A 14385-nucleotide genomic window follows, 5' to 3' on the forward strand; every position below is an offset into this window, starting at 1 on the left:
AAAGAAACACAGGAAAACAAAGGCGAACAGGTAGAAGCACTTAAAAAAGAAACAAACAAATGCCTTAAAGTAATATAAGAAAATACAATCAAGCAGGTAAAAGAGTTGAACAAAACAGTCCAAGAACTAAAAATGGAAATAGAAACAATAAAGAAAACACAAAAGGAGGCAATACTGGAGATGGACAGCTTAGAAAAGACACCAGGAGCTATAGATGCAAAACATCACCAACAGAATACAAGAGATAGAATAGAGAATCCCAGGCATAGAAAATACAAAGTGTAAAAAGCCTCTAACCCAAAATATCCAGGAAATACAGGACACAATTATTAGTAGTAGTATCAAATCTAAGAATAATAGGAATAGAAGAGGGTGAAGAATCCCAGCTCAAAGGGCCAGAAAACATCTTCACAAAATCATAGAAGAAAACTTCCCTAACCTAAATAAACAGATGGTGATCAATGTACAAGAAGCCTACACAACACCAAATTGATTGGACCAAAAAAAAAAAATCCTCTCAACACACAATAACAAAACTGTAAATGCACCAAAGAAAGAAAGAATATTAAAAGCAGTAAGGGAAACAGGTCAAGTAACATATAAATGCAGACCTATCAAAATTGCACCAGACTTCTCAACAGAGACACTAAAAGCCAGAAGATCCTGGACTCATATAATACAGACCCTAAGAGACGTTATAGAATTCAATGAAAATGAAGACACATCATGCCAAATCTCATAGGACACCATGAAAGCAGCATTAAGAGAAAAATTGATAGCACTAAGTGCCTTCATAAGGAAATTTCAAGAGATCCCATACAAGCAAGTTAAAAGCACACCTAAAAGCTCTAGAACAGAAAGAAGTAAACTGCACTAAAGAGGAGTAGATACCAGAAAATTGTCAAACTCAGGGCTGAAATCAACCAGTTAGAAACAAAGAGAATGATACAAAGAATTGACAAAACCAAGAGCTGGTTCTTTAAGAAAAACAACAAGATAGATAAACCCTGAGCCAAACTGGCAATTCCACCAGAGAACTACTACAGTTGAAAAACAATTTCAGCAAAGTGGCAGGATATAAAATTAACTACAATAAATAAATAGCCTTCCTTTATACAAATCTTATAGAACAGAAAGTGGAAAAGGCCTTTGAATACATTTTTACAGGAGACATTTTCCTGAACAGAACACCAATGGCTCAGGCTCTAAGATCAACTATTGATAAATGGGACCTCATGAAACTGAAAAGCTTTTGCAAGGCAACGGAGATTGTCAAAAGGCAAATTGGCAGCATATAGATGGCGAAAGGCCCTACACCAACCCTACATCTGACAGAGGGCTAATATCCAAATTTACAAATAACAAGAACGTAGACTCCAAAAAACCAAATACCCCAATTAAAGTATGGGGTACAGAACTAAACCAAAAATTCTCAACAGAGGAATCTCAAATGGCCAAGAAGCACATAGAGAAATGGTCAAAGTCCTTAGTCATCAGGGAAAGGCAAATCAAAACAACTCTGAGGTTCCATCTTATATCCATCAGAAAGGGTAAGATCAAAAGCTCAAGAGATAGCACATATTGGCAAGGATGTAGAGCAAGGAGAACATTCCTTGATTGCTAGTGGGGGTGCAAACTTGTACAACCACTTTGGAAATCAATTTGGTAGTTTCTCAGAAAACTCGTAATAGTTTTACCTCAAGACCCAGCTATACCACTCCTGGGCATATACCCAAAAGATGCTCTGACATCCCAAAAAGACACTTCCTCAACTATGTTCATAGCAGGTTTATTTTTAATAGCCAGAAACTGGAAACAACCCAGATGTCCCTCAACTAAAGAATAATTTAAAAATATGGTGCATCTACACAATGAAATACTATTCAACTATTAAAAGCAAAGACATCATGAACTTCGCAGGCAAATGGATGGAACTTGAGAATATCATTCTGAGGTAACCCAATCCTAAAAGGACATGAATAAAAGGAGCATGTTGTCCTCTGAAAGGCTCCAACCAGCTGCTTACTAAAACAGATACAGACACCCACAGCCAAACAGTGAATGGAGGTTGGGGACTCTTATGGATTTATAGGGAGAAGGAATTTGGGCCCAAAAGGATAGGTACTCCCCAGGAAGACAGAGTCAACTAACCTGTACCCTTGAGGCTTTTAGATTCTGAACCACCAACGAAAGAAAATACATGGGCTGGACTTAGGCCTCCCTGCATATATGTAGCAGATGTGCAGCTTGATCTTCATGTGGGTCCCGAACAACTGGATCTGGAGCTATCCCACAAGCTGTTGCCTGTCTTTAGAACACATTCTTCTAGTTGGACTGCCTTGTTAGGCCTCAAAAGGAGAGAATGCACCTAGCATCCCAGAGACTTAAGTGCCAATATGCCAATCACTCAGAGGAGAAGGGGAAGGGGAAGGATTGTGGGAGAGAGTGACCAAGAGGCCAGCCAGGCAGGGAAGCAGGAGGTAAAGTGAATACTTGAAAAAACATAAATAAAATTAAAAATTTAAAAAGTCAAATTGGAAGCTATACACAACAAGACAGTAATGCAAAAAATAGCCATCTAAACTAGCAGAAATGGGTCTGTGGAGAAGGGAGTGGCTGAGGTTACCTGAGAAAACCACATGATGTAGGAAAGAAAACTACAGCTGCCCTGGTGAGGTGTGCTGGTCTTGTGTCATTCTTGATGCAATGAACCTATAGAGTCAATGCTGGTAGACAGTGAGCATCAACAAGATTTGACACCTTCTTTCAATGTCTGGGAGACCCTGGCTTCTTCCATGTGTGGCCTTGAGAAGAACTCAGCAGCAGGAACAAGAAACATTCTTCTTGTGTGAGGCAATAACAAAGTTTGCTAAAGGAGGAAACAGAACACACTCACAGAGTCCTCAGAGGAACTTTGGAAGGATGGGACAGGACAACAAAGAAAGGATAAGGATAGAGTCCCATGTCCTGGACTCCACATGAATGTGTGTGTGTGTGTGTGTGTGTGTGTGTGTCTGTGTGTGTGTAAGTGAGTGCATGCATGTGTGCCTATGTATGTATGTATGTATGTATGTATGTATGTATGTATGTGGCAAAGCTCTAAGGCACATGGCTGGCATTGACAAGCCTTTTTCCCAGGAAGCAAACCTTTCCAAGTGGCAGGATACAGCCAAAGGAATTAGTTGGGCAAAGCCCAGTTCACAGCCCTAGCCCCTTGGTAGTTATAGCACCCTTCCCCAAAAGAGAGGTGTAACTTAATTTTTTTCAGAGCCTGCCTTTAATGATGGTTCCTAAACACTTTAACTTCTCTTTTAGCCCACCACCCACCAGAGGGAGTGGAAAAGAAAGGAGACAGGGGAAGTGCACCTGTTTAGAAAGGTTCTTTGGAGCAACTCCCATCTGTGTTGTCTGGAAATCAGCAGTTCAGTCCACAGGTCAGCAGCTGCACCTTGAGCTACTCCCAAACACTTCATGGATACACCAGCAGTCCAGTTTTATAGAGTCGGACTAGCAAACGTGAATCAGCAGCAGTGACACTAACTAGCAGAGGCAGCCAGGCCTCAGCCTTGGCATGAGTCAGCAGGAGGGACCAGGGCCAAGGGAACCCCAAGAAGAGTTTCCCACTGTGCCTCTCTCAAGGAAGCAAAGATCAGCAAAGACACAAGACCAAGAAGTTTTAGCTACATAAGCAAAGCAAGCTCAGCCTCCTTTGCTGTCTCCCTGCAAACACCATGTGTCCTCCAAGGGGCTTGCCACAGCACTGTCTTGTCTCAGCAAGTGAGTGGGGCCTCAGCTGACATCCCTCTGTTAATCAGGGGAGTCCTCAGAAGTGGTAAGAAGCCAAAGCACACCACCAGAAGTCCTCCAAGGAGTTTCTCTCATGGAGTCCCAACTACAAATGAAGGTTGACCAACACATACATGTCATCAGTGAAGAATCCCCCATCCTACAGCATCTTTTCCTGAGCTTGCTTTAGCAGAACATTCCTTCACCTGTGTCTGCTTCAGTGAAATGTTCCTTCTCATGTTTGTCTTAGCAAAACACCATGCAACACAACTGAATTTCCAAAGAACCCCTAAGTTTCCACTTCAGAGAGGTGCACCCATTGCCTCCAGGGGTACCTCTCAGGTTAATAGAAAAGGAAAACCTGTTTGAGTAAGAAGTACCTAGAAGGTGTCAGGAGCTATAGGCTTTGTGGGGAGTCTAACCAGAAAGGGCAGCTTTCTACGGAAGGGCAGCTTCCCTTTGCCTGGGCAAGGAATGGAGCCAACCGTGGCTTCAGGCAGCTGTGACAGAACATGGACAGGCAAGTTCTCCTCTATATCAGGGAGACATGAGGCACAATCATTAGACACCCCCTACCCCCAGGAAGGCAAGGACAATTCCAGCAGGGGAAGGACAGTGACAAGACTGCTATTCCTGGATCCACCAAGGGTCCATTTCCCAGTGAAAATAGTTGCCCTTAGCCCAGAGCTAGCCAGGAACTCTTACTAGTTTGTTTGTTCAGGCTGCTGGCTATGCCAGAGTCTCTGTATAAAGAAAAGCCTGAGATAGGTGCAATGTTGACTTGTGGTTGAAACTGTCCAAGTTGTCCCTGTTGAAATGCCCTTTAGTGACCCTCCAATGCACATGGATGCCATCAGAAGGCCAACATTTGCCTGGGCCTTCCTGTCCCCCTCATCCTCCAAACCTACCCACCATGCTTCCTTATGTCTTCCCTAACCCAGAGACACTTTCTTCTTGGAACCTTTAATGTCTCCATCACCTGTGTATGCATGGGTCCTCCTGGACCCCCAGGTCCTCAGGCCTCTCCTCAGGGCCCTCCCTGAATGCCTGACCCTGTCTGCCCTTGCTCTATACACTCTCTTACACTTGCTGTGTGTGTCCTTCCTGAATTACTTAGTTTTCTGTAGAGCCTGAAGGTGCCACCAGGCTTGACTCTGTTTCCAGCCCTCCCTTCCCAATCCATATTTCTTTCTTCACTCTGTCCCTCTTCCAGGGAGCCTCACTCCCCCTTTCTCTCTTTGGCTTCCCTCTAGGCAGTCCTCTCTCCTAGGCAGTCCCCTCCTCCACAACCCATCTCCAGTTCCTTCTCCTCCTCCCCCCAAGACCAGACCAGCTAAGTCCTATTCCATTTTTAGATGACTGCTTATGATACTAGCTCACTTCTCTCGAGGGCTGAGTTGACAGCTGTTCCATAGTTCCCTGCTCCACCCACCAAACACACCCAGCAGAGTGCTTACAGACAGCATGCCATACCATACACACAGAAGCCTGCATTCCTCAGGACAACCAGCATACCTGCAGTCAGCCCCGGACCCAATCAAGAGCAGCAGCCTGGGCACATCTAGAAATGACAGCTTTACCTTTATTTCCAAAGAAATTACAACTTTAGCTGGGCAGTGGTGGTGCACACCTTTAATCTCAGCACTTGGAAGGCAGAGGCAGTTGGATTTCTGAGTTTGAGACCAGCCTGGAGTGAGCTCCAGGACAGCCTGGGCTACACAGAGAAACCCTCTCTAGAAAAACCAAAAAAATAAAAAAATAAAAAATAGAAATTACAACTTCATTTCCAGAAAAAATTACAACTTTAACTTTATTTCTACATCCATGGGAATGTTGTGACATATAGTTAGTCCTATTTCACCAGATTATATGCATGAATATGGTAATCATTCTCAAACTTGATTAAGAACATAGTGGGCTTCCTGTCTACCTGGTAAATCACCAGTCCCACCTTCTTGGAGCCATCAACTCTGGTGCACTCCATATGTTTGCCTACGAGTTCACTCAGAAGCTCCAGGTTCATGTCTAAAGGATGGAATTCGCTGAACCCTGTCAAAATACGGAGGTTGCCCTCTTTATAATCATCCAGAAGTTGGTACATGTACAGCACAGGATCTTTCTCATAGGTAATATAAAAACCGTTATCAAAGACAGGTGCTTGGCCTAGGACCATGCCCCTCCATTCATCCTTAGAGCCATGCTCACCCTCAAATATGTGTCCCACTGCTTTGCCCATTATGGTATTAACAAAGTCAGCATCAGTGACTTGGGATGGTGCCAGCCTGTCAGCAAGAACTTTTAAGGACCTTACCCTCTTATCTCTGTAAAGTTCCAGTCCATAGACACAGTCAATCCCATCATATTTCACCAGGTAGAGAGAGGGCTTGACAGGCACCTGATCTAGCACAGTTCCTTTCCACTGAGTAGTTGGCTCATTTCTTTCCTTCCATTCATGAGAAATTCTGCAGCCCACGATGTTCCTTGGGGGCGAGGTTGGAGATCTGCTCCTCTGCCTCTTCTGACGAGCTCTTGTCTTCATCATCTTCACGTTCCCTTTGCTGCTTTGCTGGTGTGCTGCCTTTCTGCTTCTTGGGTCCTGGAGAGCCCAAGGCTGCAGAGTGAAAGTGGGAGAGACAGTTAACTAAGGGGGTAGATGGTGAACTTCTCCCAGTGAGTGCCTCTGTGCTTTTGCTGGTCCCTAACTGCTGGTCCCAGGAGCCCAAGGATGAAGCTAGAAACCTGGCTGGGCTCCTGCTGTGCGGTGTTGTCTCTGGGGTTCCCTTGCACCCCTGGGAAGAAAGTACTAGAGAGTGGCAATGGTGTGGAGCATGTCTAACCAGAATTAGGAATCCCCCAGCTTGGGAACCAGTGACTCAGTGCTCAGCACCTGGAGTCCTGTGCCCCACCCCACCCCCCATGGGATGTTTGCAAATCTGTTTGGAAGTCCAGAAGAGCAGTAAATCGCCTCTCCTCCCTCCACCTTAGTGTTCAGAGCCTCCCTGCCTGCTCCTCACACTCCTGCCTGCTGCTCCCAGTCCCCTCTGTTTTAGCTGGCTGCTTCCTGGTACCCACCTTCGAGTTCCACCAAGCTCTCTCTGGAACCTCTGTCTGGCTCCTAAGGATAACTTAACTCCAGTTGGGGCTGCTCTCTGCAGATTCCCCCACCCCCTACCCCTTCCCCACCCCCTTCCCCTTCCCCTTCTTTCTTCCCCTTCTTTTCCCCTTCTTCCCCTTCTTTCTTCCCCCTTCTTCCTCTTCTTTTTCCCCTTCTTCTTCCCCTTCTTTTCCCCTTCTTCCCCTTCTTTCTTCCCCTTCTTCCCCTTCTTCTTCCCCTTCTTTTCCCCTTCTTCCCCTTCTTTCTTCCCCTTCTTCCCCTTCTTCTTCCCCTTCTTCTTCCCCTTCTTCCCCTTCTTCTTCCCCTTCTTCTTCCCCTTCTTTCTTCCCCTTCTTCCCCTTCTTCCCCTTCTTCTTCCCCTTCCTTTCCCCTTCTTCCCCTTCTTTCTTCCCCTTCTTCCCCTTCTTCTTCCCCTTCTTTTCCCCTTCTTCTACTTCTTTTTCCCCTTCTTTCTTCCCCTTCTTCCCCTTCTTCTTCCCCTTCTTTTTCCCCTTCTTTCTTCCCCTTCTTTTCCCCTTCTTTCTTCCCCATTTCCCCTTCCCCCTTTCCCTTTCCCTTTTCCCCTTCCCCCTTTTCCCTTCCCTTTTCCCCTTCCCCTTTCCCTTTTCCCCTTTTCCCCTTCCCCTTTTCCCCTTTTCTCCTTCCCCTTTTCCTCTTTTCTCCTTTTTCCCCCTTTCCCCCCCTTTTCCCCCTTTCCCCCTTTTCCCCCATTTCCCCTCTTTCCCCCTTTTTCCCTTCTTCCCCTCTCTTCCCCCTCTTCCCTTCTTCCCCTCCTCTTCCCCTTCTCTTCCCCTCCTCTTCCCCTCTTCCTCTTCCCCTCCTCTTCCCCTCTCTTCCCCTCCTCTTCCCCTCCTCTTCCCCTCTTCCCCTTCCCCTGGTAGCCCTGTGCTACTTTGCTTTTCCTGTGGGGCTCTGTCCCAACCTCCACCACTGCTCTAAGACACCCACCTCTCAGGTTGTCCTTTTTGGCGTCCTGCCGCAAGGAGGGTGGCTGCTGGAGGTACTGAGGTGATGGTGGCTGCTGGAGGTGCAGCGAGGTTGTTGGCTGCTGGAGCTTCCTTTCCCCTTCTTCCCCTTCTTTCTTCCCCTTCTTCCCCTTCTTCTTCCCCTTCTTTTCCCCTTCTTCTACTTCTTTTTCCCCTTCTTTCTTCCCCTTCTTCCCCTTCTTTTTCCCCTTCTTTCTTCCCCTTCTTCTTCCCCTTCTTTCTTCCCCCTTTTCCCTTCCCTTTTTCCCCTTCCCCTTTTCCCCTTCCCCCTTTTCCCTTCCCTTTTCCCCTTCCCCTTTTCCCCTTCCCCTTTCCCTTTTCCCCTTTTCTCCTTCCCCTTTTCCTCTTTTCTCCTTTTTCCCCCTTTCCACCCCTTTTCCCCCTTTCCCCTCCTTTCCCCCTTTTCCCCCCTTTCCCCTCTTTCCCCCTTTTTCCCTTCTTCCCCTCTCTTCCCCTTCTTCCCTTCTTCCCCTCCTCTTCCCCTTCTCTTCCCCTCCTCTTCCCCTCTTCCTCTTCCCCTCCTCTTCCCCTCTCTTCCCCTCCTCTTCCCCTCCTCTTCCCCTCCTCTTCCCCTCTTCCCCTTCCCCTGGTAGCCCTGTGCTACTTTGCTTTTCCTGTGGGGCTCTGTCCCAACCTCCACCACTGCTCTAAGACACCCACCTCTCAGGTTGTCCTTTTTGGCGTCCTGCCGCAAGGAGGGTGGCTGCTGGAGGTACTGAGGTGATGGTGGCTGCTGGAGGTGCAGCGAGGTTGTTGGCTGCTGGAGCTTCCTTTCCCCTTCTTCCCCTTCTTTCTTCCCCTTCTTCCCCTTCTTCTTCCCCTTCTTTTCCCCTTCTTCTACTTCTTTTTCCCCTTCTTTCTTCCCCTTCTTCCCCTTCTTTTTCCCCTTCTTTCTTCCCCTTCTTCTTCCCCTTCTTTCTTCCCCCTTTCCCCTTCCCCCTTTTCCCTTCCCTTTTCCCCTTCCCCCTTTTCCCTTCCCTTTTTCCCCTTCCCCTTCCCCTTTCCCCTTTCCCCTTTTCTCCTTCCCCTTTTCTTCTTTTCTCCTTTATCCCCCTTTCCACCCCTTTTCCCCCTTTCCCCTCCTTTCCCCCTTTTCCCCCTTTCCCCTCTTTCCCCCCTTTTCCCTTCTTCCCCCCTCTTCCCTTCTTCCCCTCCTCTTCCCCTTCTCTTCCCCTCCTCTTCTCCTCTTCCTCTTCCCCTCCTCTTCCCCTCTCTTCCCCTCCTCTTCCCCTCCTCTTCCCCTCCTCATCCCCTCTTCCCCTTCCCCTGGTAGCCCTGTGCTACTTTGCTTTTCCTGTGGGGCTCTGTCCCAACCTCCACCACTGCTCTAAGACACCCACCTCTCAGGTTGTCCTTTTTGGCGTCCTGCCGCAAGGAGGGTGGCTGCTGGAGGTACTGAGGTGATGGTGGCTGCTGGAGGTGCAGCGAGGTTGTTGGCTGCTGGAGCTTCCTTTCCCCTTCTTCCCCTTCTTTCTTCCCCTTCTTCCCCTTCTTCTTCCCCTTCTTTTCCCCTTCTTCTACTTCTTTTTCCCCTTCTTTCTTCCCCTTCTTCCCCTTCTTTTTCTCCTTCTTTCTTCCCCTTCTTCTTCCCCTTCTTTCTTCCCCCTTTCCCCTTTCCCTTTCCCTTTTCCCCTTCCCCCTTTTCCCTTCCCTTTTTCCCCTTCCCCTTTTCCCCTTCCCCTTTCCCTTTTCCCCTTTTCTCCTTCCCCTTTTCCTCTTTTCTCCTTTTTCCCCCTTTCCACCCCTTTTCCCCCTTTCCCCTCCTTTCCCCCTTTTCCCCCTTTCCCCTCTTTCCCCCTTTTTCCCTTCTTCCCCTCTCTTCCCCCTCTTCCCTTCTTCCCCTCCTCTTCCCCTTCTCTTCCCCTCCTCTTCCCCTCTTCCTCTTCCCCTCCTCTTCCCCTCTCTTCCCCTCTCTTCCCCTCCTCTTCCCCTCCTCTTCCCCTCCTCTTCCCCTCTTCCCCTTCCCCTGGTAGCCCTGTGCTACTTTGCTTTTCCTGTGGGGCTCTGTCCCAACCTCCACCACTGCTCTAAGACACCCACCTCTCAGGTTGTCCTTTTTGGCGTCCTGCCGCAAGGAGGCTGGCTGCTGGAGTTACTGAGGTGATGGTGGCTGCTGGAGGTGCAGCGAGGTTGTTGGCTGCTGGAGCTTCCTTTCCCCTTCTTCCCCTTCTTTCTTCCCCTTCTTCCCCTTCTTCTTCCCCTTCTTTTCCCCTTCTTCTACTTCTTTTTCCCCTTCTTTCTTCCCCTTCTTCCCCTTCTTCTTCCCCTTCTTTTTCCCCTTCTTTCTTCCCCTTCTTCTTCCCCTTCCTTCTTCCCCCTTTCCCCTTCCCCCTTTCCCCTTCCCCCCTTTCCCTTCCCTTTTTCCCCTTCCCCTTTTCCCCTTCCCCTTTCCCTTTTCCCCTTTTCCCCTTCCCCTTTTCCCCCTTTCCCCTCCTTTCCCCCTTTTCCCCCCTTTCCCCTCTTTCCCCCTTCTTCCCTTCTCTTCCCCCTCTTCCCTTCTTCCCCTCCTCTTCCCCTTCTCTTCCCCTCCTCTTCCCCTCTTCCTCTTCCCCTCCTCTTCCCCTCTCTTCCCCTTTTCTTCCCCTCCTCTTCCCCTCCTCTTCCCCTCCTCTTCCCCTCCTCTTCCCCTCTTCCCCTTCCCCTGGTAGCCCTGTGCTACTTTGCTTTTCCTGTGGGGCTCTGTCCCAACCTCCACCACTGCTCTAAGACACCCACCTCTCAGGTTGTCCTTTTTGGCGTCCTGCCGCAAGGAGGGTGGCTGCTGGAGTTACTGAGGTGATGGTGGCTGCTGGAGGTGCAGCGAGGTTGTTGGCTGCTGGAGCTTCCTTTCCCCTTCTTCCCCTTCTTTCTTCCCCTTCTTCCCCTTCTTCTTCCCCTTCTTTTCCCCTTCTTCTACTTCTTTTTCCCCTTCTTTCTTCCCCTTCTTCCCCTTCTTCTTCCCCTTCTTTTTCCCCTTCTTTCTTCCCCTTCTTCTTCCCCTTCTTTCTTCCCCCTTTCCCCTTCCCCCTTTCCCCTTCCCCCCTTTCCCTTTTCTTTTTCCCCTTCCCCTTTTCCCCTTCCCCTTTCCCTTTTCCCCTTTTCCCCTTCCCCTTTTCCCCCTTTCCCCTCCTTTCCCCCTTTTCCCCCCTTTCCCCTCTTTCCCCCTTCTTCCCCTCTCTTCCCCCTCTTCCCTTCTTCCCCTCCTCTTCCCCTTCTCTTCCCCTCCTCTTCCCCTCTTCCTCTTCCCCTCCTCTTCCCCTCTCTTCCCCTTTTCTTCCCCTCCTCTTCCCCTCCTCTTCCCCTCCTCTTCCCCTCCTCTTCCCCTCTTCCCCTTCCCCTGGTAGCCCTGTGCTACTTTGCTTTTCCTGTGGGGCTCTGTCCCAACCTCCACCACTGCTCTAAGACACCCACCTCTCAGGTTGTCCTTTTTGGCGTCCTGCCGCAAGGAGGCTGGCTGCTGGAGTTACTGAGGTGATGGTGGCTGCTGGAGGTGCAGCGAGGTTGTTGGCTGCTGGAGCTTCCTTTCCCCTTCTTCCCCTTCTTTCTTCCCCTTCTTCCCCTTCTTCTTCCCCTTCTTTTCCCCTTCTTCTACTTCTTTTTCCCCTTCTTTCTTCCCCTTCTTCCCCTTCTTCTTCCCCTTCTTTTTCCCCTTCTTTCTTCCCCTTCTTCTTCCCCTTCTTTCTTCCCCCTTTCCCTTTTCCCCTTTTCCCCTTCCCCTTTTTCCCCTTCCCCTTTTCCCCTTCCCCTTTCCCTTTTCCCCTTTTCCCCTTCCCCTTTTCCCCCTTTCCCCTCCTTTCCCCCTTTTCCCCCCTTTCCCCTCTTTCCCCCTTCTTCCCTTCTCTTCCCCCTCTTCCCTTCTTCCCCTCCTCTTCCCCTCCTCTTCCCCTCCTCTTCCCCTCTCTTCCCCTTTTCTTCCCCTCCTCTTCCCCTCCTCTTCCCCTCCTCTTCCCCTCCTCTTCCCCTCTTCCCCTTCCCCTGGTAGCCCTGTGCTACTTTGCTTTTCCTGTGGGGCTCTGTCCCAACCTCCACCACTGCTCTAAGACACCCACCTCTCAGGTTGTCCTTTTTGGCGTCCTGCCGCAAGGAGGGTGGCTACTGGAGGTACTGAGGTGATGGTGGCTGCTGGAGGTGCCGCGGTGACGGTGGCTGCCAGAGGGGGCTTTGAACAGTTTGTGGCCCTTTCTGCTGAAAGCCGGAGGCGAAGTGGTCCAACCCAGGGAGCACTCGCCAGAGTGGAGATGGAAAGATCCGCCTGCCACCAGAAGAGTTGCCTGAGCGGGTGGCGGGGCAGGCGAAGTGACCGTTGCTGGCATCCGGGTGCCCTTGGTGGGCTCGCGCGTCCTTCTGCCTAGCTCGGGGCAGGCAAAGTGACCACTGCTGGCATCCGGGTGCCCTTGGTGGGCTCGCGCGTCCTTCTGCCTAGCTCAGGGCAGGCAAAGTGACCACTGCTGGTGTCCTGGTGTGGTTGGTGGGCTCGCGTGTCCTTCTGCCTAGCTTGGGGCAGGCAGTGTGACCACTGCTGGCATCCAGGTGCCCTTGGTGGGCTCGCGCGTCCTTCTGACTAACTCGGAGCAGGCAAAGTGACCACTGCTGGCATCCGGGTGCCCTTGGTGGGCTCGCACGTCCTTCTGCCTAGCTCGGGGCAGGCGAAGTGACCACTTCTGGTGTCCCGGTGCTGTTGGTGGGCTCGCGCGTCCTTCTGTCTAGCTCGGGGCAGGCGAAGTCACCACTGCCGGCATCCGGGTGCCCTTGGTGGGCTCGCGCGTCCTTCTTCCTAGCTCGGGGCAGGCGAAGTGACCACTGCTGGTGTCCCGGTGCTGTTGGTGGGCTCACTTACGCGTCCTTCTGCCTAGCTCACGGGGATGAGACTCCTTTGCCACCTGCAGATTGCGGGGAACCCTTCTCCTTTCTTTCTCATTCTGTGTATTTATTAGTGTGTCTTCCCCTTTATGTTGTACTAGGTTTATTGTTTCCCGGTTTCTTATTTGCTTGGTGTTGTTTTGCTGTTTCTTTTCCTTTGGTTTAGTTTGGTTTTGTTGGTTGGTTTGTCTTAAGCCTGGAGGCTCTCTCCAGCCCTTACTTTCAGTATTTCTTTTTGGTAAGTCTTCTCCTGCCTTCACACTGTTTAGTTCAACACTTCAATTTTCTTGTGTAGGCACATTCCTTCTGAAATTCTTTGGATTCTTTTTTCATATAATAAGGAAGATACCCCATTTTCCCCTCAAAGCACAGGGGCACTTTGTCCAAAATTTAGTCTAAGGTAGGCTCTAACTGAATTATATAGTATGATAGCTGGTAGTTAGATTAAAGCCAGCATTCCTCAGGAACTAGAGAAACTGCTTTGTTGGCCTCAGGGAACTACTTCCTTTTCCTCTGACAGTAGGGACAAACAGCTGTCTGTTGACACTCAGGATCAAATAACAAAGCCCATGCTGGCCTCCAGGACATTTAAGTTCCTAGTCTCACTTGTTAAATGTCTCAAAGCTCTGGCTCAGATTCTGCCTCTTCTCACTCCCTCCTCTGTACTCTAAAGTCCCAGGCTGGTCCAGGTCATGGCTTTTCTTCCCCTCAGCTTCTTTTCTACCTTATAACTAGCATAATTGCTCCATTTCCTGCTTTCCTAGCCCTATGTCCAGGCTGTTTTTTTCTCACTGCTCTGGACTCTTCCAGATGCCTCTGGGTGTTCTCTTACAATCAAAACTTTCCCAACTAACCATAGAGTGGCCATTTTTTTACTGTGTCCCTAGATTACATGGTCAAATTTACATATAAACACAAAAATCTTTGCCGTAAGTACATTTTGGTAATAGATCATTTACATACACAATATGTACACCTTTATAAATATAAATGCATTAATATACACTAGTAATGACTTTTGTCTGATGATAGTTATATTTTATAATTTACATATATCAATGATATTCATATATATGTACATACACACACATACACACACACACACACACACACACACACACACATATATATATATATATATATATATATTCTAAACATACAGCTCATTTTACTTGCATTGGGCACAGGAATAATTCTTTGTATAACATATGGATAAATACACTTGTTATATGTTTCTTGAGAACAGTATGCATGCATATTTTAGATTTAAATACCTGTTTTTGAAGAAATTCTGCCTTGTTTTACCTTTAAATCGTTGTCATTGTTTTTTCAATTTGTAAACAATTTGTGTTAGTTTCTCACATATTCATGTGTGTGAGGTTCATATTTCTGTACTTTCTGTTTATGTATATTTTGCAGTACATAGCCTGTAATTCTGGAAATAATATTAGATGTTATATGAGGATGTTTTCTATGGAACTTAAGTAAAACCAATTAAGAAGCATTTTTTCAATAAATGGAATATTTATTGGCCAATATGTTTGGCAAAAAAAAAAAAAGAAAGAAAAAACAGGCATTACTTAGGTATTACTTAATCTAGGTTCTTAGTGTTATGGTTATGGACTGAATTATTTCCCCATAAAATCATATTTTGATATC

General features: G+C 48.4%; 1 protein-coding gene across 1 annotated transcript; it reads right to left on the bottom strand.

The window, feature by feature from the left end:
- Nucleotides 1–5638: 5638 nt before the first annotated feature.
- On the bottom strand, nucleotides 5639–6379 carry LOC117694264 (spindlin-2-like). Its single transcript, XM_034485103.2, has one exon. It carries the CDS (start codon nucleotides 6326–6328, stop codon nucleotides 5639–5641), a length of 690 nt encoding a protein of 229 aa, XP_034340994.2. The 5' UTR covers nucleotides 6329–6379.
- Between the last annotated feature and the right edge of the window lie 8006 nt (nucleotides 6380–14385).

This window comes from Arvicanthis niloticus, chromosome X (genome assembly GCF_011762505.2).
Source record: "Arvicanthis niloticus isolate mArvNil1 chromosome X, mArvNil1.pat.X, whole genome shotgun sequence".
In the NCBI taxonomy this organism is placed as follows: domain Eukaryota; kingdom Metazoa; phylum Chordata; class Mammalia; order Rodentia; family Muridae; genus Arvicanthis; species Arvicanthis niloticus.